The 26,071-nt window shown below is 40.5% G+C and overlaps 1 protein-coding gene across 1 annotated transcript in view; it reads left to right on the forward strand.

Annotated features, from left to right (window-relative positions):
• mtap (methylthioadenosine phosphorylase) overlaps positions 1–26,071 on the forward strand; it is a 140,178-nt gene that overhangs the window by 20,038 nt on the left and 94,069 nt on the right. The window contains 1 exon segment of the mRNA XM_052019185.1: positions 6,959–7,045. Within this exon segment, the coding sequence (XP_051875145.1) occupies positions 6,959–7,045 (87 nt within the window).

The raw sequence follows: 26,071 nt of genomic DNA on the forward strand, positions 1-26,071 counted from the left end.
AGATGAGGAACTACACGTTGCAGGTTATAATATTCAGAAAAGATAGAGGAAAAAAAGTGAGTTCAAGAAGCAGCGTTTATTAGGCATAACACAATGGCAGAAAAAAACACTCATCTCGATGGAAGACAAAAATAGAATTAATATGGATTGAGCCAAAAGATAATAATGGATGAATCATACTAATGGGAATAGTCAGCCATAATAGTGGAATAGAGATGGAGGATGAAACATGTAGATAAATTAGGAAAATGAGTGTCAGACATAGAATAATCATCATGGTGGGTTGCAACTATGCCAATATTAATTCGACTGAAGAAATAGGTGAAGGGGGAAAAGGAAATGGAATTCTTACAATGTGTACAGGACTCCTTTCCCACCCAATTTGTATAACAACTCAACAAGGAAGGCTTCACTTTTGAATCTAGAAGTAGGGATTCGAACCAGTCCAGATAGGAACAGTGAAAGTAAGGAAACATGTAGTGAATAGTAAAAAATATATGCTTTAAGATGATAATAAAAAGGGCATAAGTATGATTAAAAAAACACACAAACAGATTAGATAAAAATTGATTTTGGGGGACTGAGAATAAGACGAGAAGATAAAATGGGGAACAGAATTGGCAAAAAATGATGACTAGCAGTGGGAAGCATTTAAACTGTAGTTCAACAAAATGAAACATGGGAAAATATATAATGCTAAAAAGAGCAAATTAAACGTTCATGACACTCTTTGGATGGATTAACACAAGGGCACAACTGAGGGCAAGGAAGGAGGCATACTTTTAATGTATAGATAGCAGAAGAGTCAATGATAATGGAGAATATAATGAGGTTAGGAGAGAGGTCAGAAAAGCAATTAAGATGGCAAAGAAGAACTATGAAATTAAATAAAGGAATATAGAACAAAATAGTAAAGCAGATAGAGTGGACAATATCACAGGCAACAACAAGAAGTTGTCAGAAATATTAAATGATTATTTTGTTTCAGTATTTACCAGGGAAACAGAATAGATGGCCATGAAATTAGATGAAATGAGTAATTTAATAAAGAAATGTTAATCAAGGTATAGTAAAGAATGGTGAAACCCCTGGTCTGGATTGATAGTATGACTGTGTTTTAAAGGAATCTGGGCAAGAGATAGCTGTGACATTATTACAGATATTTAATAATTCATGAGTGAAAAGTATATCATCAAAGACTGGAACAGAGTTGACATAACATCTGTATTCAAGAAGCGGGATAGAACATGTCTAGGGAGTTAGAGGTCATCAGTTTAACATCAGTAGTGGGAAAAATAATGGAATTCCTGCTTGAGGAGAGAATAGAACATCCTGTAAGAAGAAGTACAACAACAGGGAAGGTTGTGCTTGACCAAACGTGTTGGATTCTTTTCAAGAGATGAGAGAGAATAGATAATGGTGATGCAGCAAAGGTAATTTATGAAGATTTTCAAAAGTTCTTTGGCAAGATACCCAATAATAGGCTCATGAGCAAGGTCAGCGAATATGGTGTCAAGGATTGCTGGCTGACTTCCAGACTGAAAGTGAAACGCGGAGAGCAAAGGTGGGCAGTGATGTTTCATGAGGTTCAGTGGTGGGATCACAGCTGTTCACAATTTAAATTAAAGACGTAGACTATGGAATTCAGAGCATAGTTTCTAAATCTGTACACATTACTTAATTGGGTGGGGTGTGTGTAGAAGTATAACAAATTATATTTTAATAAACATAGAATGGGTAAATAATGGGCAACTGACATTTAAGAGAGATAAATGAAAGTGAGGTCACTTATTGTTTGGAAGGTGGGGTAATGTGCTGGAGAAAAGAAGAAGCCATGGAAAGAGAGGTAGAGGACATTCAGCAGTCCAGATAAAGAGTCTTGGCCCAAAACGTCAACTGTTCATTTCCATCCATAGATGCTGCCTGATCTGCTGAGTTTCTCCAGCATTTTGTGTGTGTTCATTCAGATTTCCAGCATCTGCAGTCTCTCTTGTGTCGCCATCGAAAGAGACGATGCATTGGCTTTTATTTTCCAAACTTCTGTAGGCTATGGATTGGTTAGAGGTAGACAATACTATTTTTAAAAAAATAGAGGGAGAAGAAATGGGGAACTACAGACCTGTTATAATAACATCTATAGTAGGGAAAATGCTAGAGTCTGTTGTGTAGGATGTGATAACTGGATGCTTAGAAAATATCAGCTAGATTAGACAAAATCTACTTGGATTTCTGAAAAGGAAATCATGGTTGACAACCCTAGTGGAGTTTTTTGAGGATGAAACCGGTAGAATAAATGAGGGAGTGCCAGTGATGTAGTGGATTTTCAGACAACTTTTAATAAAATCCCACAAAATTAAAGCACGTGGGGTCAGGGTAATATATAAGCATGGATTAAAAATAGGTTGACAGAAAGGAAACAGAATAGGAATAAATAGGTCTTTCTCAGGTTGGCAGGAGGTGACCAGTAGGGTACCTCAGGGATCAGTGGTTGGACCCCAGATATTCACAATATTTATCAATGATTTGGATGAAGGAATCAACCAGAATATTTCCAAGCTTGTTGATGGTACAAAACTGATAGGTATTTTGAGGAAGAAGCAGAGGCTTCAAGATGATTTAGACAAGCTGAGTGACAGGCAGTTACATGGTGGAAGCAGAATTTCATGGATAGGTGTGCATTTATCCACTGGAATTACAAAAAGGTAGAATATTATTTAAATGATGATAGATTGGGAAATGTTCACGTACAAAGGAATTTGTGTGTCCTTGGACACCAGTCAATGAAAATAAACGCACAACACAGCAAGCAGTCAAGAAGGCAAATGGTTTTTATAGCAAGAGTTTTGCACGACTGAAGCAAGGACATCTTACTACTATATACTGTTCTTGAATTGTTCTTTTTAGGATTGAGGATGGCTTACTTCCACTTTTTTAGGTTCTGCAGTGGCTTGTGAGGCCCATGTGGAAACAGGCTCGTCCACAGATAGGGCAGATGGAGGCTGATGGCGTCAGCGGTGGGTAGTTTTTTGTGGTCGTGCAGAGCCTGTCTGTTTTCCTGATGCATGGACTCAAAGTTCTGAATAGCATACTGTATGTTCCTTAACACTTTGAGGGGTCGTGAGCCAGAGATTCCCAAGAATCCGAAGGTGATGCATTTCTTCAAGGTGGCTTTGAGCACATTTATGAATCTTTTCCTCTGTCTGCCTGGTAATCTTGTCCCATGCAGAACATTTCAGGAATCTAGTACTGAGCAGGCAAATGACCTGGTCTGCCTAACGTCAGCGGATGTGTGCATCTGGGGCCTTGATACTAGGGATGTTAGCCTGGGAAATGACACTGACATTGGTTCACTTATCCTTCCAGTGTATTTGGGGTTTTGCTGAGACGTCATTGGTGGTATTTTTCCGGTGCATTGAGATGCCTGTTGTAGGTACTCCAGGTCTCAGAAGCATACAGGAAGGAAGGAATCACTGCTGCTCAGTTGATCACAAATTTTATGCCAAGTCCAAGGCCTTGATCTTTAAATACTCTTTTCCTCAACTGACCGAAGATTGCGTTGACACATTGAAAGTGCAGGTGAATTTCATCCTCAAGGTTTCCCTTCGCTGGGATGTGACCCCCAGAATGTGAGAAGTGGTCCACAGTTTTTTTGGTCCATGTCTTGTGAACCTTTACTGTTGGAGGGCAGTGTGATTCAGTAGGGCAGGTTGGTGGAGGGCACATTACTCTTGTGAGTATTGAATGTAAATCCCATCCTCTTGTATGCTTCAGTGAAAGGTTACCAATGGTTTGGAGCTTTGTCACAAACAGAAGCATTATTTGCAGATAACAGCTCAGCTACTGAGATTTGGGTGACCTTGGTTCTAGAGTATGGTCCCTTTAGATTGAATGGCTATCCGTTGACTAGCTCCATGTGGGCAGAGAGATTATATCAGGTCCTTGTTGAGACCACACCTGAAGTACTGTATGCAGTTTGATCTCCTTAGTTAAGAAAGGATATACTTGCCATTGAGGAAGTGCAACAAAGGTTCACCATAGTGATTTCTGGGATGATGGGACTATTGTATGCAGAGAGAAGGGATTGACTTAGCCCCTATTTAAAAGAGTCCAGGAGAAAGAGAGGAGAATTCATTGAAATATACAAAATTCTGACAGGAGCTGGATGCATGGAGGATGTTTCCCAGGCTGAGGAGGATTTGGAACAAGGGGGTCACAATCTCAAGACACTGAGTAAAACATTTAGGACTGAGATAAGCAGAAACTTCTTCAGAGAGCAGGTGGTGAATCTGTGAAATTGTCTACCACAGATTGCTGTGGAGGGCAAGTCAGAAAGTATATTTGAAGAGAAGAACGATAGATTTCTGGGCACAAAAGGCATCAAGGTGTATGTGGAGAGAGGAAGAATATAATATTGAGGTAGAGAATCAATCATGGTTAGAATGAATGATGGGATATGTGAAATATTGACTGGCCTTCTCCTGCTATTTTTCAACGTTTCTTTGTGCAAGCCCATTTGCCTTCCTTCCCTGGCATTCTTTTCACACTCAGTCCTATATATTTGTTCTCATGAGGGATAGCAATGACTGCCCCCTAAAATTTGCCAACTTCATCCAATCACTTTTACTGAAGAATTCCAGGAGTGCTGCCAGCCAACAAAAGACCTGCCCTTAAGATTGCAGCATCCTTTAAAGATCTCACAGAGTGGAATTCTTCATCTGTAAAAAAAACACAAGCAGGGATGAAGTAATTTAAGACGACACAAGAGACTCCAGATGCTGGAATCTGGAGCAACACACAAGATGCTGTAGGGTCTCAACCTGAAACATTGACTGTCTATTTCCATCCATAAATGGTGCCTGCTGAGTCCCTCCAACATCTTGTGTGTTGATGAAGTAATTCATGCATGTTATTAAATTCTTTAGAAGCTGTTGCATTGGAGTTGCCATTTAACGAGTGTGGTTGTGTGTGTATAATACTGGCCATGGCATTGGCCCTCATTGCTACTAAGTTGTGGAGTAGGTGTTTATGTTGAACCCCTGTTTTGCTGTACGAGTTGACCAGTGGATTTCAAAAGCTGGTTCAGGTGGATCAGAAAGACTGTGGAATAGAAAACACACAACATTCTACATTGCCCTTTAAACACTTATCATTTGGACAGACAACCTGGTAAACTCTGCTTTGAAAATATACACTATTATTTTGGTCCAGAGTTAGAATTATACCTTCACAGAATTAAATGATATATATAAAAGCATGGAAATTTGAATGTGCAGTATCCATGTAAGCATTGGTGTTTTTAATATCAAATTCCATTTTTTGCTAGTTTAATAAAGAAAATAAAATTCCTTTGCCAAAATAGCAGTTAAAGGTATTTGATACAAATGTGAAGTATTTGTGCAGTGACCTGCGAAGTGTTGTTTTCAGGCTTGGGTGTCAGAGATGAAAGCATAGTGAAATTGATTGTGCTTTGTGAGTGCCATAACATGTATGGTATGCAAATAATTACTATAGTTACTCTTGGTTGTTTATGTGTGTAGGATGGGGGGTAGGGAGAAAGTGAGCAGTTTCGGTTTTGATGCTGAGTTACTCATGCGCTTTTTTGAGCACATATTTTGATCACAACTGAGAGTACACGATAATTGGCATAAATGCAAAGGCATGTATTTTCCCAAGTGCTATCCGGGAAATAGAAAATTTAGGATTGGTGTAGAGAAGTAGATGAATTTCAAATCACCTAATGAGTCTTAATTCTGTCTTATTACTTAATAGGCTCTGAAAGAAAAACTATAAAAGTGAGCACACTGATTCTTTCAGAATTAATATTGGAGATTTTAAAAAATATTCTTTACAATCTTCTAATTTATTTTTTCTTGCTTAGACCTTAAGGCCTATTTGGTAGGATTTAAATTAGACTTCCTTGGCCGTTGCTTGTAAAATTTGTGCTGCGCGTGCAAAGCCTATGATTGATGCCGGCCTTGCTCTGACACAGAACACAGCAGTGGATCATCTCTCCCTCAGCTGTCTCCTAACAGGACCTTCTTCCCTTCCCCAACCCCATACTCTTACCAATCTCAGTTGTCTGTATTGCAGGATCACTTACCCTTCTATCATCCCTCTGTGGATCATCTGGACAGTGGCATCCTCTCGCTATTCCCTGATCAGGAGAATTTTAATAAAAATGTGTATTTTGATTCCATTACTTAATACTGAAAAAAATCAATAAATCAGAACCACCTGTCATTGCTGTGTTGTTATATATTGCTGTTCTACCAAAGTTCTAAATATTCAATGCTCAGGAGTACTGGAATAATGCAAATCAGGACTATGTGCCAATAAGAACTTTTTAATAAAATTGCACTAAGGTACAGTAATTAATTTTGAATTTATGCAATGAAAATTCAGAATTTGTCAGCAGTGTAAATTGGAGTTACAAGGAACAAACTAACACAAAATAATCCTGGATTTTAATGGGGTCTTTTATGGTTTCATGATACCCCAAAGTGTTTTATACGTATTGGGTTACATCTGAAGTATATTTACTGATTTGTGGGCAACTGCGGTATTCAATTTACAAACAGTGTAATGAATGATCTGTCAATTCGTTTTGACAGTTGAGGAATCAGTGAAATAAAGACGGAAAGTCATTATATCATTTACATAACTTCTACATATTCTGAACTATGAGATGTCTTTTAATGGAGGAGATTTAGGAGGTAGATGATGAAACGTATGAATATATCTACTCTTGAGAAAGCACTATCTGTTAATGACATTTTTGTTATTATTCTGTCCAAAGGAAAAGTTGGTTTCTGCAGGAATTAACTATCTGCCTGCATGTTTACTCCCATAGACACTTATATAAATTTGGCTGAGTAATCCTGAGCGTATTGACAAAAGATCTTCGTGATTGATAGTTTCTATATAATTAATTTCAACTTTCTGTTTTCTTGAATTACAGATTGGAATTATTGGTGGATCAGGACTGTGTGACCTGGACATTTTGGAGGAAAAGTTTGAGAAAAGTGTGGATACGCCTTTTGGAAAGGTTTGTTACTTGCACTTGTTTATGGACTGAATCATTGACCTACATGTGAATATTAATGTGTCTCTAACGTACAATACTTTCCATTCCATCTTGTTCTCTACTTTCCTCTTCACAAGTCATGTATAATCTCTCCAACTCTGTAAAGGCTGTATTATTAATAGTTTCTCAGTTTTAAACAAGAGAGGTGGTCTTATTTGTAGTCCCTTTTTTCTCTTTCTCTTTCACTCTTTTTCACTTTTACAATCAGTTCCAGTTAGACAAAGCCTGTGAACAGCACAGCCTTGCACAATGAAGCAATCCATAACTGAAAGGCTGATTTCTTCTCTGGCATTATCCTGACTTTAGCTGCTCCTAAGGCATCCACTTTCTTCCATGTGGTTTCTTCTTTAAGTTTCCTTTCTAGGTGATCATGCCCGCTGATCCCCCATTGCCCCTTGCTACCGATATCCTTCAGTCTCACCAATGGTCCCCCACAGTCCACTCCCAATTCACTTGTTCCCCAGCTCCAACAGTCTACCCAACCAACCATCCCTAATCCACTCCACTACCCTACTGTCCTGACGTTCTCCCTGATCATCCACCTCCAATTCACTCATCTCCCCCAGCTCTGACAGTCCACCTAGCCAATCACTCCTAATATGCTTCACCTCCACACTCCTCAAGTCTCCCAACCATTCATCTCCAATTCACTCAACTCCCCAGCACCCAAGTCTGCTGAACCAACCTCCCCAGTCTATTCCACTCCCGCTTGCCCCAATAGGCTCCCAACCATCCACCCCCATTCCATTCATGTCTCCCATACCCTGACAAGCTCCCTATCCAATTACCCTAGTCTGCCCCTCCTCTGATCTTCCAGACTGAAACTCTTCCTGGCTGTCTTCCCTTGCCCTCCTATTTTCTCCCACCCTTGCCCTATGGCATGATCCTCTTGTCATATCCCCATGCCATTTAGATAAGAGAAGATCTCTTTACTGGTCACATGTACATCGAAACACACAGTGAAATGCATCTTTTGCGTAGAGTGTTCTGGCGGCAGCCCGCAAGTGTCGCCACGCTTCCAGCATCACCGATTTCTTCAAAAATCTATTGTATATGATACCATCACAGCTGTGCACTGCCACTTTTACTTGCCTATTGCATCAACTTTTCTCTTCCTGACAACTTTTTTCTGCTAATTGTCCTTATCTTAGGATAGTCCTTAAAAGTGATAGTTGAATGTATGCAAGTGCAGGAAGGTGGGATGAAGGCTTGATATCATTTTATTTTTTTATCTGTCATAAAATAGTTCTATGTATACATGGGATATTTTATTTGCAGCACCTGTTGTATCATTAATCTCTATCTGTTTCTCAGGGTGACAAGTATTTGTTGGACCTTGGCCATCAGATGCCTGTGTTAATCTGTTTATTTCTGCAGATGTTGTGATAACGATTCCAGTCCAAAAATATGTTGTACTTACAATTTATTGGCTCCTGAATCTCCTGGTCCTTTCACTAAATCAATGCTGTTTTTTGGTAGGAAGAAACTGAGGGTCACTTCACAGATTTTATTTATGGTGATCTTCAGGGTGGTCTAGGCATAGAGTATATGCTATGGTTGCTGTTGGTTGGGAGTCAGCAGGTTGGCTGTGAGGCATTGGCAGAATAGAGATTTTTTGTGGTGTCTTTGAGTCCTTTGATATTGATTTGGCAATGTTTGCAATCACCACTTAAGTTGATCGAGATGACAGAATGCATTGGACAGTAGTTGGTCTTGTGGTTGTTGACATCTGTCATATCATGGCTGATGTGGAAATCCTTGCCAGTCTCTTGTTTAGACAGTGATGTAATCCAGCAGGGCCCAGTGCAAGGATTGAGTTGCCATGATGTCTTATACTTATCTCTCTGATGAAACGGGCTGTTGTTTACAACAGGACCATTTTTTGAGTGTTTTGTCTGGTGGAGGATTCAGTTGGAGATGGTTTTCCCAGCTCTTTCCCTCTTAATCTCCTCTTTCTGTGACCAACAGGGAAGGAGAGTGGAAAGCTAAGTTTAATAGAATCCTCCACCTGACGAAATATTTGGAATGTCGTCATTTCCATCTCTGGTGTTAAAATTGGCAAAGAAGATCAGTTTTCTCCCATTGGAAGGTTGGGAAAGAGCTCCTCTTTGGTTTCACCTGTTGCTTCCAGAGTCAGTGATGACTGTAGAATGCTGGTTCTATGATAGAATAAGCCAAGGGGACGTGAAACATTGTTTATCTCGCCAGGGGTCACTAAGATGCTGTACTTACTCTTATTGGTGAAATCAACGCCATGAAGAGAGCATTCTTCTTCCAAATTGTCCTTCCAGAAGAAGATACATCTTCTGCCTTGTTCTTTCAGCTGGCTGCATTCTCCTAACATTTTCTCGCTCAAAGTAGCCATGCCTTGTTGAGTTTCTGGCTTATGATTGTGATATGACATTGGGTTGTCTCTGAGGATCCTGACGCAACGGGACCCAACCTTCACTTTGAGGTGTGGAAGATGCCCATGTATGATTTCTTTTAGCATGGGATTAAAGCTTGTGGATATAAAGAACAAAGGATACCTGACAATTGTCTAACAGCCTCGACATCCATGGACTCTCCAGCAGTATATTACCCAGACACTTGGAACCTACCTCGCTGAAAGCCACAAATGGAAAGGCAGTTGAAGCTTGCCGGGAGGAACACTCTGAAGATCTCCTCAACCAAGACTTGGTCATTGATTCCACCCCAGATCACACTCTCTGCTATAATCGTGGCATCACCCCAGCATGACAAGAAGCTGAAAAACAACATGGTCTTTGGACTGGATGATGCCTCTTTTGGAATACTAAAACATGGAGGAGAAGCACCTTTCATCTCCTTCATCTGGGAAGAGAACAGTATATTCAGGGACCCTGTATTCATGACCACCTTCAAGAAAGGAGGCAAGTCCTATTGCATTAATTATGGAGGGGTGTTCTTGTTTGCCACTGGGAAAGACATCACTAGAATTCTTCACAACCGTTTTCTTCCAGTGGCAGTAGAGCTCCTCCCAGGATTGCAATGCAGACTCCATCCATCAAGAGGTATGATGGTTACATGATCTTCAAATCCAAGATGTTTCAGGAACCTGCATCAAACTCTACAAATCCCTTCTTGACCTCAGAAAAGCCTTTGACTCCATCCCTGGAGAGTGATTATGGAGCAGCTTGCCACTCATGCTCCAGGATGATGTGTAAACTGTGATCCTTGCCCATGGATCCACTGCAGACCCAATCCTGGTGCAGACTGGAATCAAGCAAGCCTGTGTTTTATACCAACCCTCTCCTCAATATTCCTCGCTGCAATACTTCACCTCCTACAAACTCCTGCTGGAGTGGAGTTAATCTACAAGGTGCAGGAAACTGTAACCTTCACTCAAGAACAAAGATCACATCAACTTTAGCCACAGAATTATAGTACATAGATGATACTTGCATTCTTAGTATTTGGAGACTGAACTCCAAGCCATCATTGATTCCTCTGTGTGGAGTATATTAGAGATTGGGCCTGGGTGCATCCCAAAGATGTGCTTTAATGTTAAATAGCTGTTGTAAAGTTACCCTCTTCTGACCTATTAGACGGAGAGAGTAATTGAGGAAGCAGCTAATGATGCTTAGGCTTAAGTCACTACCCTGAAGAAATCATACAATGATATCCTCGGGCTGGGATCATTGACTTCCATCTTTCTTCATGTGGGGTATGGCTCCAGCCAGTGCAAAGTTTTCCCTTCGATCCCACTGACTTCAGCTTTGCCAGGGCTCAACAATCACATACATCATCAAATGCTGCCTTGATGTCAAGGGCAATCACTGTCACCTAGAGTCTGGAGTTCAGCTCTTTTGCCCATCTTTGGGCCAAAGCTGTAATCAGCTCTGGTAAAACTCTAATAGAACATCAGTGAGACATTATTGGTGAGTGTTACTTGATGGTACTGTAGATGACACCGTCCTTCACTTTCTATCACTGAGCGTAGTCCAAAGGAGCAATAATTAGGGATTTGATTTGTCTTGCTTTTTTCACTGAATGCTGCAAACCTGTGAAATTTTCACTATTTTTAGGCAATGACCTATTGATACAGTTTGGCTAATTCTGGAGCACAACTCTTTTGCATTACAACAAGGATGTTGTCTGGTCACACAGCTTTTACTGTATCATTGTCCTCAACCATTTCTTCTTGTTCCATGAAGTGAATCAAATTGGGTGAAGACTGACTTCTGTGATGAAGGGATGGCAGGAGGAAGCTGAGAGGGACCACCCACTGGGTACTTTTCACTGAATCTGATTGCTAATGCTTCAGCTTTCCTCGCAATTCACATTCTGGGCTCTGCCATCATTGAGGATGGGGATAACCTTCCTCGAATTAGCTATTTAATTGCCCATCATGATTCATCCGGCAATATGATCCTGTCCTGACAGTGGGACAGGACGCATCATGGATCATGATGGAGCAATCTGGGACAATGGTTGAAACATACAATTCTGTGAGTATAGCTAAGTCAGGGTGGCACTTGACCAGTCTGTGAGACAACTTTCCCACTCTTCAAAACCTCAACAAGGTATTTGCAAGGTTGGGAGTGATATCAGAGTGTTTAGAATAATCAAAGTACAAACAGCAACATAGAAGCTCATTGCAGTAAAAATCCCTTTATCCAAATTGCTCCCTTTGAGCAAAACAACATCTCAAGTTTCCTCACTAAGTGACCTTCATGTTGGCTTAGCCTTCTCCCATTCCTTGCACCTCTGTTCCTCTGTTCTGGTGACAAATTCGTACACCGTGTGTTGCGGAAGACCCCAGTGATCCCTCCCTTGCCAATGATGCCAGCTCCCAACAGGTTGACTTTGATTACAGCTGGCAGCATGAGACTCGCACTTCTTGCACTCATGTCACAAATATATAGCTAAGTAGCACATAAAAGCAGCTAAAGAATTTAAGAGGATAAACAAGCTTGGTTTAGCAAGGGTGTAGAACTTACTGAAATTCATCAATCAATTATAATTTGAATTGACAGTTTCAATTTAATGCAACTTTTCTAATACCAAAATGTTTTTTAAAACCACAGTCATTATTCCATCACTGTCAATGAGCAGGAGCACATAATCTTTCCTTCAGGGGCATCTATGATTAAACAGAAATGTGTGGGAAAAATCCACAAAATATTTCAACAAATCCGACATAGGATCTGCAGACTTTGACGCAGCAGATAGGAATTTGATGGAGTAGGTGTGTGGGCCAGCTGGAATCCTGCTCTTGGCTCTTGACCGTACCTTTGGGGAAAGCCCGGTATCTATCTGGATGCTTCATTACCAGACTGAGAAGCTTTAAGCCAGGGATTCCCACCAATCAGTGAAGATGTTATATTTTCTCCAGAAGATTTTGTGGATGACATTGAAATATTTTCTTTGCCTCCCTGGAAATTGATTGCCTTGATAGAACTCTGAGTAGAATATTTTAAGAGTCTAATATCAGGCATACTGACAATGTGATCCACCCATCTGAAGTGTCTGAGCATAATTAGAGCTTCAATGCTGGGGACTTTGACATTGATTCATGTATCCCACCAAATGATTTGGAAGACTTTTGCAGACAGCTTGGTAGGACCTCTCCAGTGCTTTGAGGTGCCTACTATAATTTGCCCATTTCTCTAAAAGGGAGCATGGAGAATACTGTCGTTTGGTAGATCATGAGCCTGGTGCTGGGTTCAAAGTCTCCATGTTCCAATAGCTTTCCTCAGCCAGCCAAAGCCTGCACTGATAAACTGGTGGCAGTGGTGGATCTTGTTGTCAATGTCTGCCCTCATCGAGAGGTATCTCCCAAGATATGGGAAGTGGCTCATGACAACCGAAGTCTCATTGTGGATCTTGATTGTTGGGGGCTACTGTTCTGCAGCAGGGAAAATTGGCGATGAAACATGGTTTTCTGTACATTTATCATGACATAGGAGTTGGCTGCTTAGCCCATCAGGTCCATGCTGACTCCCAGCAGAGAAACCCCATCAGTTCTCATTCTCCCTCTTATTTTCCTCTAACCCATTCTCTCTCACATGCCCATCAACTCCCTTCTGATGAATTTTTTGCCTCTTACTTGCACTAAGGGGTAACTTGACAATTGTTGTGTTCTTCACAATCACTATTCTGGGTGTCACCTTTGACCAAATAGTTAACTAGACAAGCCACATAAATACACCAGGTCAGAGGTTGTGTAACCTGTGGTGAATGTCTCAACTTCCCTTCCCAGGTCTTTCCACCATTCATGAAACACAAGTCAGGAATGGGATGGAAAACTCCACGTAGCTGGGTGAATGCAGTTCCAACAATCAAAAGGCTTGATGTCATCCAGGACAAAAACTGCCTACTTGATTGGCATCCCATCTGTCACCCTAAACATTCGCTCCCTCTGTCACCATTGGTCCATAGGTTTGTAATCCAAACGACTGCTGACCAAAGCGAATGAGAAGCATGTTTTATTTCAAACAAACTGATATTTATAGTCATGGTGCAAGACTTGGAAGCTGTAGTTCTTGCTGCTCCACTTCAAGTCCCTCAGTGCTCCATATTGGCAGTACTTCTGTACACCTTATCAATGTAAAGCAAAGACTACTGGGAAAAACCCAGTGGATCAGGCAACATCTGTTGAAAAAGAAACAGTTTTAATATTTCAGGTTGATGACTTTGGGTCAAAGCTGATGGACTCTTGTTTTAGAAGAAGGTACACAGGCAGAATTGTTTCCTTCTTGGAAAAAGAGCATAGGTAGAGGCCATCAATGTAAGAGAGTCACCAAAAAAAAATCCATTAAGGAATTCAGAAGAAAATTTGTATCAAAGAGTGATGAGAGTGGATTCCACTACCAAAGGGAGTGGTTGAAGTGTATAGTACAAATGCATTTAAGGGGAGGCTAGACAGGCATGCGGGGGAGAGGAGAATAGACGGTTACACGGATTAGTTTGGCTGAGGAAAGATGGCCAGAGACTCATGTCAATCATAAATACTGGCAAGGACTGATTGGGCCAAATAGCTTGTTTCTGCATCATATGTAATCCTATATACTTTTTCTCCACATGTGCTGCATGTCCTTTTGAGTATGTCCAGCATTTTCTGCCCTTTTTCTAATTTTCAGTGTCTGAAAATCTTCCATGCTCTTTTCGAAGGCACTTGAGTCTACCTCTGGTGAAGTGAAAGGATTTTTATTTGAATTACCTAACGAAAGGTCAGCATTTCAGAGGTCAACTCGAAAGGTATTACTGCAAACTATTGAGATGAAAACATAAAAACAAATGTATTTTTTAAAAGCCAGTCATTCACACCTTCCTGTTGGGGTCAGACATTTCCTGATCACCAAAGTCAGGAACCTGGACACTTTTCCTTCCTGTCCACCCTTAATAAGCACTGTCCTTGCAGCATCAGCTTTACTGGGGAATCCCTCAGAATCATGCCCATTTCTAACATGAGTGAAATCAGAGAGACAGGATGTAGCCAGGGTGGTATTTCAAATGATCTGTTATTGTATTTTGGGGGGTTTAATAGAGTGGATTCATTGGATATGATGTATTTGCACTTTCAGGTCTGATTAGGTGCCACATGAAGATATTAAACAAAATTAGAACACATGGGATGGGGTAATTGAGGATTGGTTAATGAACTGAAAGCAAAGAGTAGGAATAAGGGGGTAATACTTGGGTTAGGAGACTGTAACTAGTGCTGTGCGGTAAGGATCAATGCTGTGATCCAGCTGTTAACAATCTGTTTCAATCATTGGGGTGAGGAGACAAAGTGCAATATTTGCTAGCTCGATGATGAAACAAAAATTAGGTGCCTATGTGAGGAGATTGAAAAACATTGGTGTTTAAAGCAATGTGTGTGTCCTCATACACAAATCACTACAAGTTGATATGCAGGCATAGTAAGCAGGAATTTAGGTTACCCATGGGGAAGGAGTGACCCAAAGTGAGAATAATTAATTGGAATAATTAAATGGCATGAGAATAGTTCTGCCCCAAGGAAATTGGAACCAAAAGTTGACAGGCAAATTGTACCAGAGATTTGGGTTGTCTTTAAGGAAGAGATGGTCCTGTGCAGTTGAGGCACATTTCCATGAGATTCAAAGGAAGCCCAAATTCAGAGCTTCCGAGTTGATGAACGAGATACAGAGGAAGGTAAAAGGGAGGAAAAAAGGCCACTTATGTTTTCATTTCCCCTCCAATAAATACCAGTGAGAACCAGGCTGATCACAAAAGAATTCGAGGGGAGATGAAAACTAACATAAGAAAGGCAAAGAGAAAAGATTAACAACCAACATAAATGGGAATCCAAAAGAGTTCTGTAGGTGTACAAATAGTAAAAGCAGAGTAAATGGAAGTGTGTGGCCTATTAAAGACAAAAATTGGAACTAGCGCATGGATGCCAAAGGCATTATTAGGGTATGTCGAGTGCTTTGCATCTGTCTTCACCAGGGAAGAGGATAAGTGAGACAGTAGATACATTAAAAATTGATATCATGAAGGATGGCACATTAGCACAGCTAGAAGAACTGCTGCCAAACAGCTTCAGCAACATGTGTTCAATTCTGACCTCTGACAGTGTCCATGTGGAGTTTGCATGTTCTTCCTGTGGCTGACTGAGTTTCCTCCAGGTGCTCCAGTTTCCTCCCACATCCAAAAGAAACCTGGGTTGATAGATTAATTAATCACTGTAAATTGTCCCTGGTGTGCAGGGAAGTGGTAGATCAGTGCAAACTCATTGCCTGAAGGGCTTGTTTCCGTGCTGTATCTCTCTATGATCCTAAAGAAAAGATAGCAGAACTTGAAGTAGGTAAATTGTCTGGAGTAGATGAGATGCACCCTAAAATTCCGAGGGAAGTACAGGCCAGCAGTCACGGGAGCACAGAACATAATCTCTCAGTGCTATTTGAATATGGGGATGATGCCAGAGATCTGAGAACAGCAAATAATACTTCTTTGTACAGAAAAAAAGGAGTAAGGATAAGCTCAGTAACTACGGGCCAGTTAAATTAACCTTGGTGGTGGGAAAGCTTTTAAAAACATTAATCTGGGACAGGATTTGTAGTCACCTGGAGGAAAATGGATTCATTAAAGCAGTCAGCAGGGATTTGTTAAGAGAAGATCGCATTTGATCAATTTGATAGGATTTTTTCATGAGATAATGAATAGAGTTGATCAGGATTATGCAGTCAATATGATGTATGTCAACTTCCAGAAGGCTTTTGACTTGGTGTCAAATAATAGCCTTATAAGCAAATTTGAAGCATGTGGCATAAAAGGGACTTTGACAGCATGGATACGAAGTTGGCTAAGTAATAGACAAAAGAGAGATGATGAATGGTTGCTTTTTGAATCAGAGTAGGTGTTAGGGCCATTACTCATTTTTGATTCTCTACTAATGACTGACTTGGGGGTGCGAGCCACATTTTCTAAATTTGCACATGACACAAAACTTGGTGGTATAGTGTACTACGAGAAGGATAGTAGTAGATTGCAGGTTGGTGGAATGGGCAGATGTAGAGAAATGAAAGGTAGGACAAATGAGAAGAGACAATATAGAATAAAGGATATTGTTCAAAAATGGGTGCAGGAGCAAAAGTACCTGGGGATATGCTTGCAGAAGTCGTTGATAAAAGGCAGGGCAGGTGGAGAAAATGGTTGATAAGACGTACATAATTTTGGGCTCTATCAATAGAGGAACAGAATATAAAAGCGGGGATGTCATGCTGAATGTTTATAAAATGCTAATCTGGCCTCATCTGGAGCATTGTGTTCAATTCTGGTCACCACATCATAGAGAGGATGTGAAAGCATTAGAGAGGATCCAAAAAAGGTTTATGAGAATGTTTCCTGGAAGAGGAACTAAAGTCAAAAGGATAGATTAGAGAGGATGGAACTGCTTTCTTTGGGGAAGGCTGAGGAGAAATTTGATAGTTATTTAAAACAATGAGGGATCTGGACAGAATGGATAGTGGGAAGTTATTCCCTTTGGTGTAGGGTTGATGACTGGAGTTTACAAGTATAAAATAAAGGGGAAGGAATTAAGAATGACATGAGAAGACTTTTTTTATGCAGTGTGTGGTGTCTGTCGATGTGGTGGAGATGGGTTCATTTGTGGTGTTCAAGTCGGAATTGGATGAATATATGATGAAGAAAAATTTGCAAGGCCATGGAAAAAGGGCTGATTGTGGAATTGGAGAGATGCTGTCTTGGAGAGCCAGTATGGATGTGATGTGCCAAATGGCTTCCTGCAATGTTACTAGTCTTAGGAAGGCAAACAGTATGACGAGCATTATTGCAGGAGGATTGGAGTACCAAAGCAATCTTTTTGATTGCCTTGTTGAGATTGCACATGGAATGTTGTGTACGCATCTGGTCTCTCAAATCTCTATGAAGAATAGATATACTTGTGATAGAGGGAGTACAGCAAAAGTTGACCAAACTGGTTTTTGGGGTGGGAGGAATATCCTAAGAGAAGAGATAAAATAGACTGACCCTGTGTTCTCCAGAGTTTAGAAGAATGAGAGGTAATCTCATTGAAATGTACATCATTTTTACAGGACTTGGCAGGGTTGAAGATGGGTTGACGTTTCCCCTGTCTGGGGTATTTAGAACCAGGGGTCTTGAGGTGAGAAAAAAAATCTCTTCAGCCAGTGTGTGGTGAATCCTTGGAATTCACTACCCAGAAGGGATGTGGAGTCACATTCACTGACTATGTTCAAGATAAGAGAGCGATAGATTTTGAGATATTAAGGGAGTCGAGGAACTGGGTTTAGTGTAGGACTATTACGCTGAGATAAAACATCAGCCATAATCTAACTGAATGGCTGGCTAGGCACCAGGGGTCAAGTGGCCTACTCCTGCTTCTATTGCTTATGTGGCTTCAGGACACAAGTTGCTGAATTCAGAACTTGACTGTGATACCTATAAAATGTCCTGTCCAGGCTCGTACATGGAAATTCCTCTTTGGCAGGGTACAGAAGTTTGTTCTTGGATACACTTTGGGTGATGAGTTTTTTTTTGCTTCTGCCATGGAGATAAGGAAAATCAGTTTAGCAGCTGAAAAGCTTTGCTCAGGTTGCTCAATTTTTCAAGATGCCTTTCCAGCAGGGCTTACTGTTGGACTTGTAGTCAGCTCTTTGGGCTTATGCTGGTTGCTTTGTCTAATCATAGAAATAATTATCACATATCCAGTTAATGTTCGCCAGAACAATTATCTGATTTTGTCCTTGTGAATCCATCTGATAATCTATTATTGGAAGAAGAGTGTGAAAGTATTATTGCAGCATTGGTTGATTATTAATGCTCTATTTTAATTACTTCTTGGGTTTTCTTCTCAGTAAAATCAATTCTCATATTTGTTCTTAAGTTACCCACTAATCTGAGGTTTGATGACCTTCAAAAATGATGTATTTTTCAAGTATAAGTATTTTCTTAAATTATTTCATGATTAAAATATTTTCCAAGCAATACCTTTCCATCCATTTGTGTGTATGTCGCTCAGTTCTTATTATCTGATATTTTCTTACGCTAAATCTGATCAGCAAACCATGCTTTTGGTTTCTCTTCCCATTTTCATTTCTTGTTCTGATCCTTCTGCACCTCCTTATTCTCCCACCTGGCAGATTAACAGCATTGTTTTTTGTTCCTTCCTGTATTTGTATTTACATTTTCTTATATATGTAAAATATAAGAATCCTTGTAGGTTGGTAGGTTGCTAGCTTCCAGTGTTCTATGGGCAATTTTACTGTAGGTGGTATCCAAAAGCAAATTGCTATCCAGAGTTTATGGTTTTCCATGTGGAATAGTACACAACAATCATCTCGTTGGTTCATTGCAGGGTAATCATAGAATGATGCAATGCCATAAGTGGCAATTTTGTACTTACCTTGGCTCTTTGGAGGAGCTATCCAATGAATTTCTTTCACAGCCTTGAATTTTTTTCCCTTTTGAATATTACTATTGAATCTGCTGTCCTTTTAGGCAGTGCATTTCAGACCATAACAGCTCAGAGAATTACATAATATATGGCACAGGAAAGGCCATTCTTCCCAATTAGTCTATAAGACATTGAGAGTGGAGAGGTAAGATGGCCAGTATAAAGTATAGACCAGTATAATACTGGCCATCTCACCTCTCCACTCTCAGTCCTATTGCAGGGTTTCAACCCGAAATGTTGACAATTCCTTTCCTCCCACAGATACTGCTCAACTCGCTGAGTTCCTCCAGCAGATTGTTTCTTCTGAGTTCTCTGTCTGATTTCTTGGTGACTATCTCATATTGACATGTTTCATTTTCAGCTTTTTTCTGCATTGAAACAATCAATGTAGAGTTAAATCAAATAATTAATAATTTGTAAGACCTTTATTTGATAATCTCTCAAATCTCTCCTTTCAGGAGGAAAGAGACCCGGCTTCCTCACTGTTTCCTAATTTGTGTATTTGTGCACCCAGATCTGTTAGATCCTATTCCCCCTTTAGCTCCTTGTTTTCACAAGATCACAAGACAAGGGAGCAGAAGCAGGCCATTCAGCCCATCGAGTCTGCTCCAAGGAAAGGGAAATAGAAATGAGAAATGGGGAATGGGGGAAGAAGAAAAAAAAACTATTCTAATCCCAATTACCGGCCTTATCCCCATATCCCTTGATATCCTGACTATTTAGATATCTAGCTATCTCCTCCTTGAATGCCCCCACTGATCTGGCTTCCACTGCTGTACGTGGCAAGGAGTTCCACAAATTCACCACCCTCTGGCTAAAGAAATTTTTCCTCATCTCTGTTTTGAAACTGTACCCTCTAATTCTAAGATTGTGCCCTCTGGTCCTGGACTCACCCACCAAGGGAAACAGCCTAGCCACATTTACTCTGTCCTTTCCTATCAATATTTTAAATGTCGCTATGAGGTCTCCTCTCATTCTTCTGTACTCCAGCGAGTACAGTCCAAGAGCCGACAAACGCTCCTCATACTTAAGCCCTTTCATTCCTGGAATCATCCTCGTAAATCTCTTCTGAACCCTCTCCAACGTCAACACATCCTTCCTAAGATGTGGGGCCCAAAACGGCGCACAATATTCCAAATGAGGCCTCACTAGTGCCCCGTAGAGCCTCATTAACACTTCCTTACTTTTATACACTATACCTCTCGAAATGAATGCCAACATAGCATTCGCTTTCTTTACCACCGATCCGACCTGGTGGTTAACCTTTAAGGTATCCTGCACGAGTACCCCCAAGTCCCTTTGTACTTCCGTGCTTTGGATTTTCTCTCCTCCTAGATAATAATCTGCCCGCTTATTTCTGCTTCCAAAGTGTACAACTGCACATTTCAAGTAATGTATGATAACTTCCCTAATTGTGTAATGTCTTATTTATGTTGGAATTCTTTTTCCAATTATGTGCTCGTTCTCTTTTTATCAAAATGTATCATTTCATAATTCTCTATGTTAAAACTTTTAACATACAGAATTATGAAATGATACATTTTGATAAAAAGAGTGGTGATCTCATCGAAGCATACAGAATTCTTATGGGGTTTGACAGGGTGGATGCAGGGTTGACATTTGCCCTGACTGAGCTGTCTAAATCCAGAGTGCAAGTCCCATAAGAACTTTGTATGCTTCAATGAAATCACTGTTTTAATAGTTATGAAGGGAGTTTGATGCAGTAAAGTGGCGCTGAGATAAAAGATCAGCTATGATGTTATTGAATGTCAGGGCAGGCACGAGGGGCTGAATAGTTTGCTTCTATTTCTTATTGTCTCTCCCCTTTCATAAGAACATATGACCTAAATAGAATAATTTTAATGGGGTGTAAGAGCAGAGAGATCAAAAGATGTATGCACATGTATCTTTGATAGTGGAAGAATAAGTAGAGAAGCTTGAAAATCACTGCTATTGATTCTTTTGCCAATTATCTTGAGTCTTCTGGTTATTGACCATCCACCTAGTGAAAACAGTTTCTTTCAATTTACTCTACCAGAACTGTTAATGATTTTGTTCACCTCTAGTAAAGCTCTGCTTAACTTTATGTTTATAAAGCAATGAAGTCTTGGCTTCTCCAGCCTTTTCATATAAATGATGTCCCTCATCCCAGGTATCACTCCAGTATACCTTTGTATCCTGTCCAAGATCTTGGCGTCTTTTCCAGAGTATGGTAGCCAGAATTTGACATGGTGCTGAGTCCTAGTTACATTTTAATAAATGTTAACATAGCTTCTTTGCTTTTGCATTCTATACTTGCATTTATAAAGCCAACCATCCTATAAGCTTTTTTTAAAATAATAATTGAAAAGCAAAAAGCTACTGGTACTGGAAATCTGAAATAAAATCAGAAAATGTGGAAACATTCGACAGGTAAAGCTGGCATCTTTGTGGAGAGACTGAATTAATGATTTGACCTGAAACTTTAACTCTGTTTCTCTTTTCATAGATGCTACCTGTAATTTTATGCTTTTTTGTAATAGGCTAGTATAAAGAAATGTAGATTTCCTTGCTAATTTGTGACAGTACCATTTAACCTCACAGGTTCTGAACTCAACATTGAAGAGCATCAGGGTTACTCCCTCTTGACTGTACCACTGTACAGCCACCCCTGGGGAATCTGCCCTGCAGGTAGGTAGGATGCACCCACAGATAGTGATGGAGAAATCCAAAACATTGGCTGAAAGATTGCAACTTAAGTATTCTGTGGCACAAACTTACCAATTTTGACACGTCTTCAAATGATCTTGAAGGGAACTTTCATGGTCAACTGGACTGGCAGTGCCTTTCCTATGTCTGATTACAGTGGCTAGGATTCTAAAATCATGGAAATGCATAGAAACTATTCTGATATGCAGCTGGTCCAAAGTTTTAAAGACACAGATGCAGGAGATCCAGGAAATGTAACGATTTTTTTTGCAGTGAGTAATTAAGATCTGGAAGCATGTCTGCCAGCATGATGGAAACTGTGTCAGTTAGGGCCCAGAATTTTCTTCCTTGCTATCAACCACATTTCTGGGCTTGGTGTCATTGACAGACTTCCTAATTGCAGCCCTACCATGAAATTCCAAACCATTTATATTCACCAGTAAAAGCAAAGGCCTGATACTGAGCCCAGTGAAACCCAACTGCATTGCATTCCAGTCACTAAAACTCTTGGTGTATGACTTGTGGCATGTCTACTTTAATTATACATATTGTTTTACATAGTGGTTTTGGCATCTGTGTATCTGGCCTGGATATTTCAAAGGGCATTAACTATCTAGATGGATTTCTTAGTCACTGGTACTAAAATTAGCATTTCATTCAGACATTTAATAAATTATCTGAATTTAAATCCCTCAGGGGTCAAAGTGGAATTTGAAATTGTTCCTAAGTCAAGACTATTGGGTTACTAAACTATAACACAGCTGCCATGCTATCATACCCCATCATTCTTCAGATAATATTGTGTGCTGTCTAATCTTAATTCACAACTGCTTAATTTGTTACTGGATGTTGCAACACAAATTTAACCTGATCAAATGGAAAAAAAACCATGAAATAAAAATCAAAACCACAAGCCAGCTTCTTTCAGGATTGCATTAAAACGCTTTGGCCTAACTAAACCTTTATTTTGAAAGCTACAGGTATATCATTTCCAAATAGCACAGGGCAGAGCCTGGGGTCTGCTCCTACCCAGTGTAACTGGCTGCTCACCGGTGCCATTTCCATTGTGTCAGAGTGAATCATTCCCATTGATTTGCTCAGTGAAGTGGTGGAAGAATGCTGAAAAGCATTTTTACTCACAATGATTCACAATAGGACTTGCAAGCCTTGAAATTAGATCAAGTAGCACATGTTTATTGAGTGTTACATCATTCAATTTCAGTTGAAAAGCTTTTGCAAAAGGAAACTACAAGTTCGATGTAGTCCATGAATTTTCTTCCAGAACCTCAGTACATCGGCCTTGCTAATGCACAGTGGATCTTGGACATTGATGGTTGTTCAATGGTGTGGAATGCTAGCTGTGAGCCATTCATTCAGAAGCAGGTCTTCACAATGCTGGGAGGCCTGTTTCAACTTAAGGAGGACTACCTGAGAAGATCACGGCAATGGAGTGCACAGTGAGGACTTGCCACAGATAGGTCCTTTTTAAGTAACACAGGCCTCTATGCTCCAAGGACAATTCCCGCAGACACTGAAAGATACCAGTTTGGTGAAAGATGGCTCTTGGTTCGCTCAAAAGTTGCTCGTCTCCCAGTGCAGAGAGCTGTCAGTAACTAAATGTGGCAGACTAGCACATTATGGGACTGTGCTACTGTGCTGAAGGATGCGCTGAAGCTTGGTGCAGTCAATATGAAGGCTCATGGGGGGGGTGGGAGTTCACGGTTTAAGGCCCTTCACCTTTGTACACTGGGACATGTAGAAAAACAGCTAGGACTTATTGGTCATGGAATATATGTGCAAAGAAAATTGATACTCTGCTGATATATTATAAACCTAGTAGGCAAATGGACTGATGCCTTTTACTGTGAGTGATGGGTACATAAAAAGGTACTGTGTTAGATATTTGCAAATTTTATGAATAAAATATAGTTTTGGAAAAAGGAGTTAGCTGTTCCAATGGCTCTCTCTCAGACTCATCATATCCCATTGCAAAAGGAAACTGCTGTTGTTCGTAGTCACATCCCCCATACCTCCCCCAATCCTCACTCAATACTAATCCCAACTATCGATATGTTACCTGACATCTCCCACCCCGCCACAACTTCCTGGCCTGAGGCTGGAACTGAATTTTCCCCGTTAACAGATGAGCACTGTACTGAACTTCTGGCTTCAACCCCTAGTGATCTCTCAGCTGGACCCAACTTGAACATGATCCTCCTTAAACACCTCTAAGCCTGTCTCTTACCCACCTTCCCCTCCTAACCCTCCAAAACATTCCTAACCCACCAATCCCAGGATTGATCACTATCAATCTTTATCTTTTGCAGCTGATTGTGAATGCCCAAGTTCTGGCTCTCCAAGTTCTGATTCCCCTCTTCCTGAAGTTGAGGACTCAAGATTCCAAACCACTTTTGAGTCTCCTGTTCCTGCAATTCCCTCTTTTCACACAGCCTCGACCTTTATGCATTCCACAATGGTCTTGTGCACTACTGAATTTTGCAGTGGTAGGCCCTAAATCAAAAGCTTTGTGCTCCTGCCACCCAGCACACCATTGGTGCCTGCCCAAACAAGCACCATTGAATATTCAGGCCGTGGAATCCAACTTGTCAAGTGTGTTCCTCCTGTACGTTTTGGCCGTAATCTGTGTGCTGCAAACCAATTTGATTGGCAACATTTTACCTCTGTTTGCACTTTAGGTTAAACTAAATGACATTAGAATGCATTTCACAGTTTTGATTATTGTTGAGTTGTCCTTGTTTACTTAGATATAACTTTGCTGAATAACTTTTGCTAATTATATGTTGGTTTACTCAGATCATCAGGACTTAAACTGCAGCAGCAGATTGGCAGCAATTTCAATCAACTACCTGGCACTGTTTGCAGAGGTTGATCTTCAATATTCATTGTCATAATTTTTGGAGCAATGTAGTACTTCCTGCCTCAAACCACGAATTCAGTACATCCATTTCAGCTGCTGATCTTGGTAACTACAGCCTCACATTATCCATAGCTTTTGAAATTGCAGCCTTTACATGTCTGTTTCATTATTAAACAAGGCAAGTTGCTTGCTTTCCAACATCATAATTTACATTTTCAATTAGATCTCCATGTAAGAGCAAAGTCAATACTTAATGGCTGTACACTATGCAATTAAGATATGTCTGTTATCCCTTTGTTTAATCTTAGGAGTAAGATTAATAGCTGTATCAGCAGGATCGCCACTTTGCAGGCTTTCTCTCTGAGATGACAGGAGGACATGGGTTTGGGGTGCTGGGGGGTGGGTGTGGAGGAGATGTCAGGGGTAGGATTTTTGCTCAGAGAGTGGTGAGTGCATGGAGTGGGCTGCCGGTGACGGTGGTGGAGGCGGATACGATGAGGTCTTTTGAGAGACTTTTGGATAGGTACATGGAGCTGAGAAAAATAGAGGGCTATGGGTAAGCCTAGTAATTTCTAAGGTAGGGACATGTTCAGCACAGCTTTGTGGGCCGAAGGGCCTGAATTGTGCTGTAGGTTTTCTATGTTTCTATGAAACTCATTTTGAGCAGCATTAAGATTGTACAGGAAAACACGATGATGCTGGAGAAACTCAGCAGGTCAGGCAGCATCCATAGAGAAAAGCAGGCAGTCCAAGTTTCGGGTCAGGACCCTTCTTCAGGACTGAGGAAGGGTCCTGACCCGAAACATTGACCGCCTGCTTTTCTCCATTGATGCTGCCTGACCTGCTGAGTTCCTCCAGCATCATCATGTTTTTCATCTGGATTCCAGCATCTGCAGTCCTTTGTTTCTCTTTTTAAGATTGTACAGGTTTGATGTGTTTGTCTTGCTATCTTTGTATTGGGTCTGAATCTATGTTGCCACTTTGCTTCATCCTTCTACTGCTTGGCTTCCCTCATTTCAACCTCCAGTTTAATCTGGAATTCTGTTTCTCAGCCTTTTCTTTCACAATCGTGTAAGCCAATTTTGTCAACACCTTTCTGAGATGTTTGCATCTAGTAGTATGCATGAAATCATACAGCTTGCTTATGATGTGCAGCAGATATTTGTCACTCTTTAACTGCCATCAGTTTTTGAAATTTAGGACTGTCATAGCCTAGCTGGTGTTCCTAGCAGATCATACCTTCTGGAGGTACCTACGACTCATGATGAATAGAAATATTGTAGTTCTATAACAATAGAAATTGTTATATTGCTGGGCTATGCAAGAGGAAGTCAAATGATACTGTATATCTGTCGTGCAGTCCTAATCACCTTGATTGATAAGAAAATGTTCTATCATATTGTATTAGAACAAACCAGTTTACAGTTAAAGAAAATGAGCCGTCAAATAAACAGAACCTTGTTTATAAAAAGACGAGTTTTTTTGGAGAATGCTGTCA

Source organism: Pristis pectinata, chromosome 7 (genome assembly GCF_009764475.1).
Source record: "Pristis pectinata isolate sPriPec2 chromosome 7, sPriPec2.1.pri, whole genome shotgun sequence".
NCBI lineage: Eukaryota > Metazoa > Chordata > Chondrichthyes > Rhinopristiformes > Pristidae > Pristis > Pristis pectinata.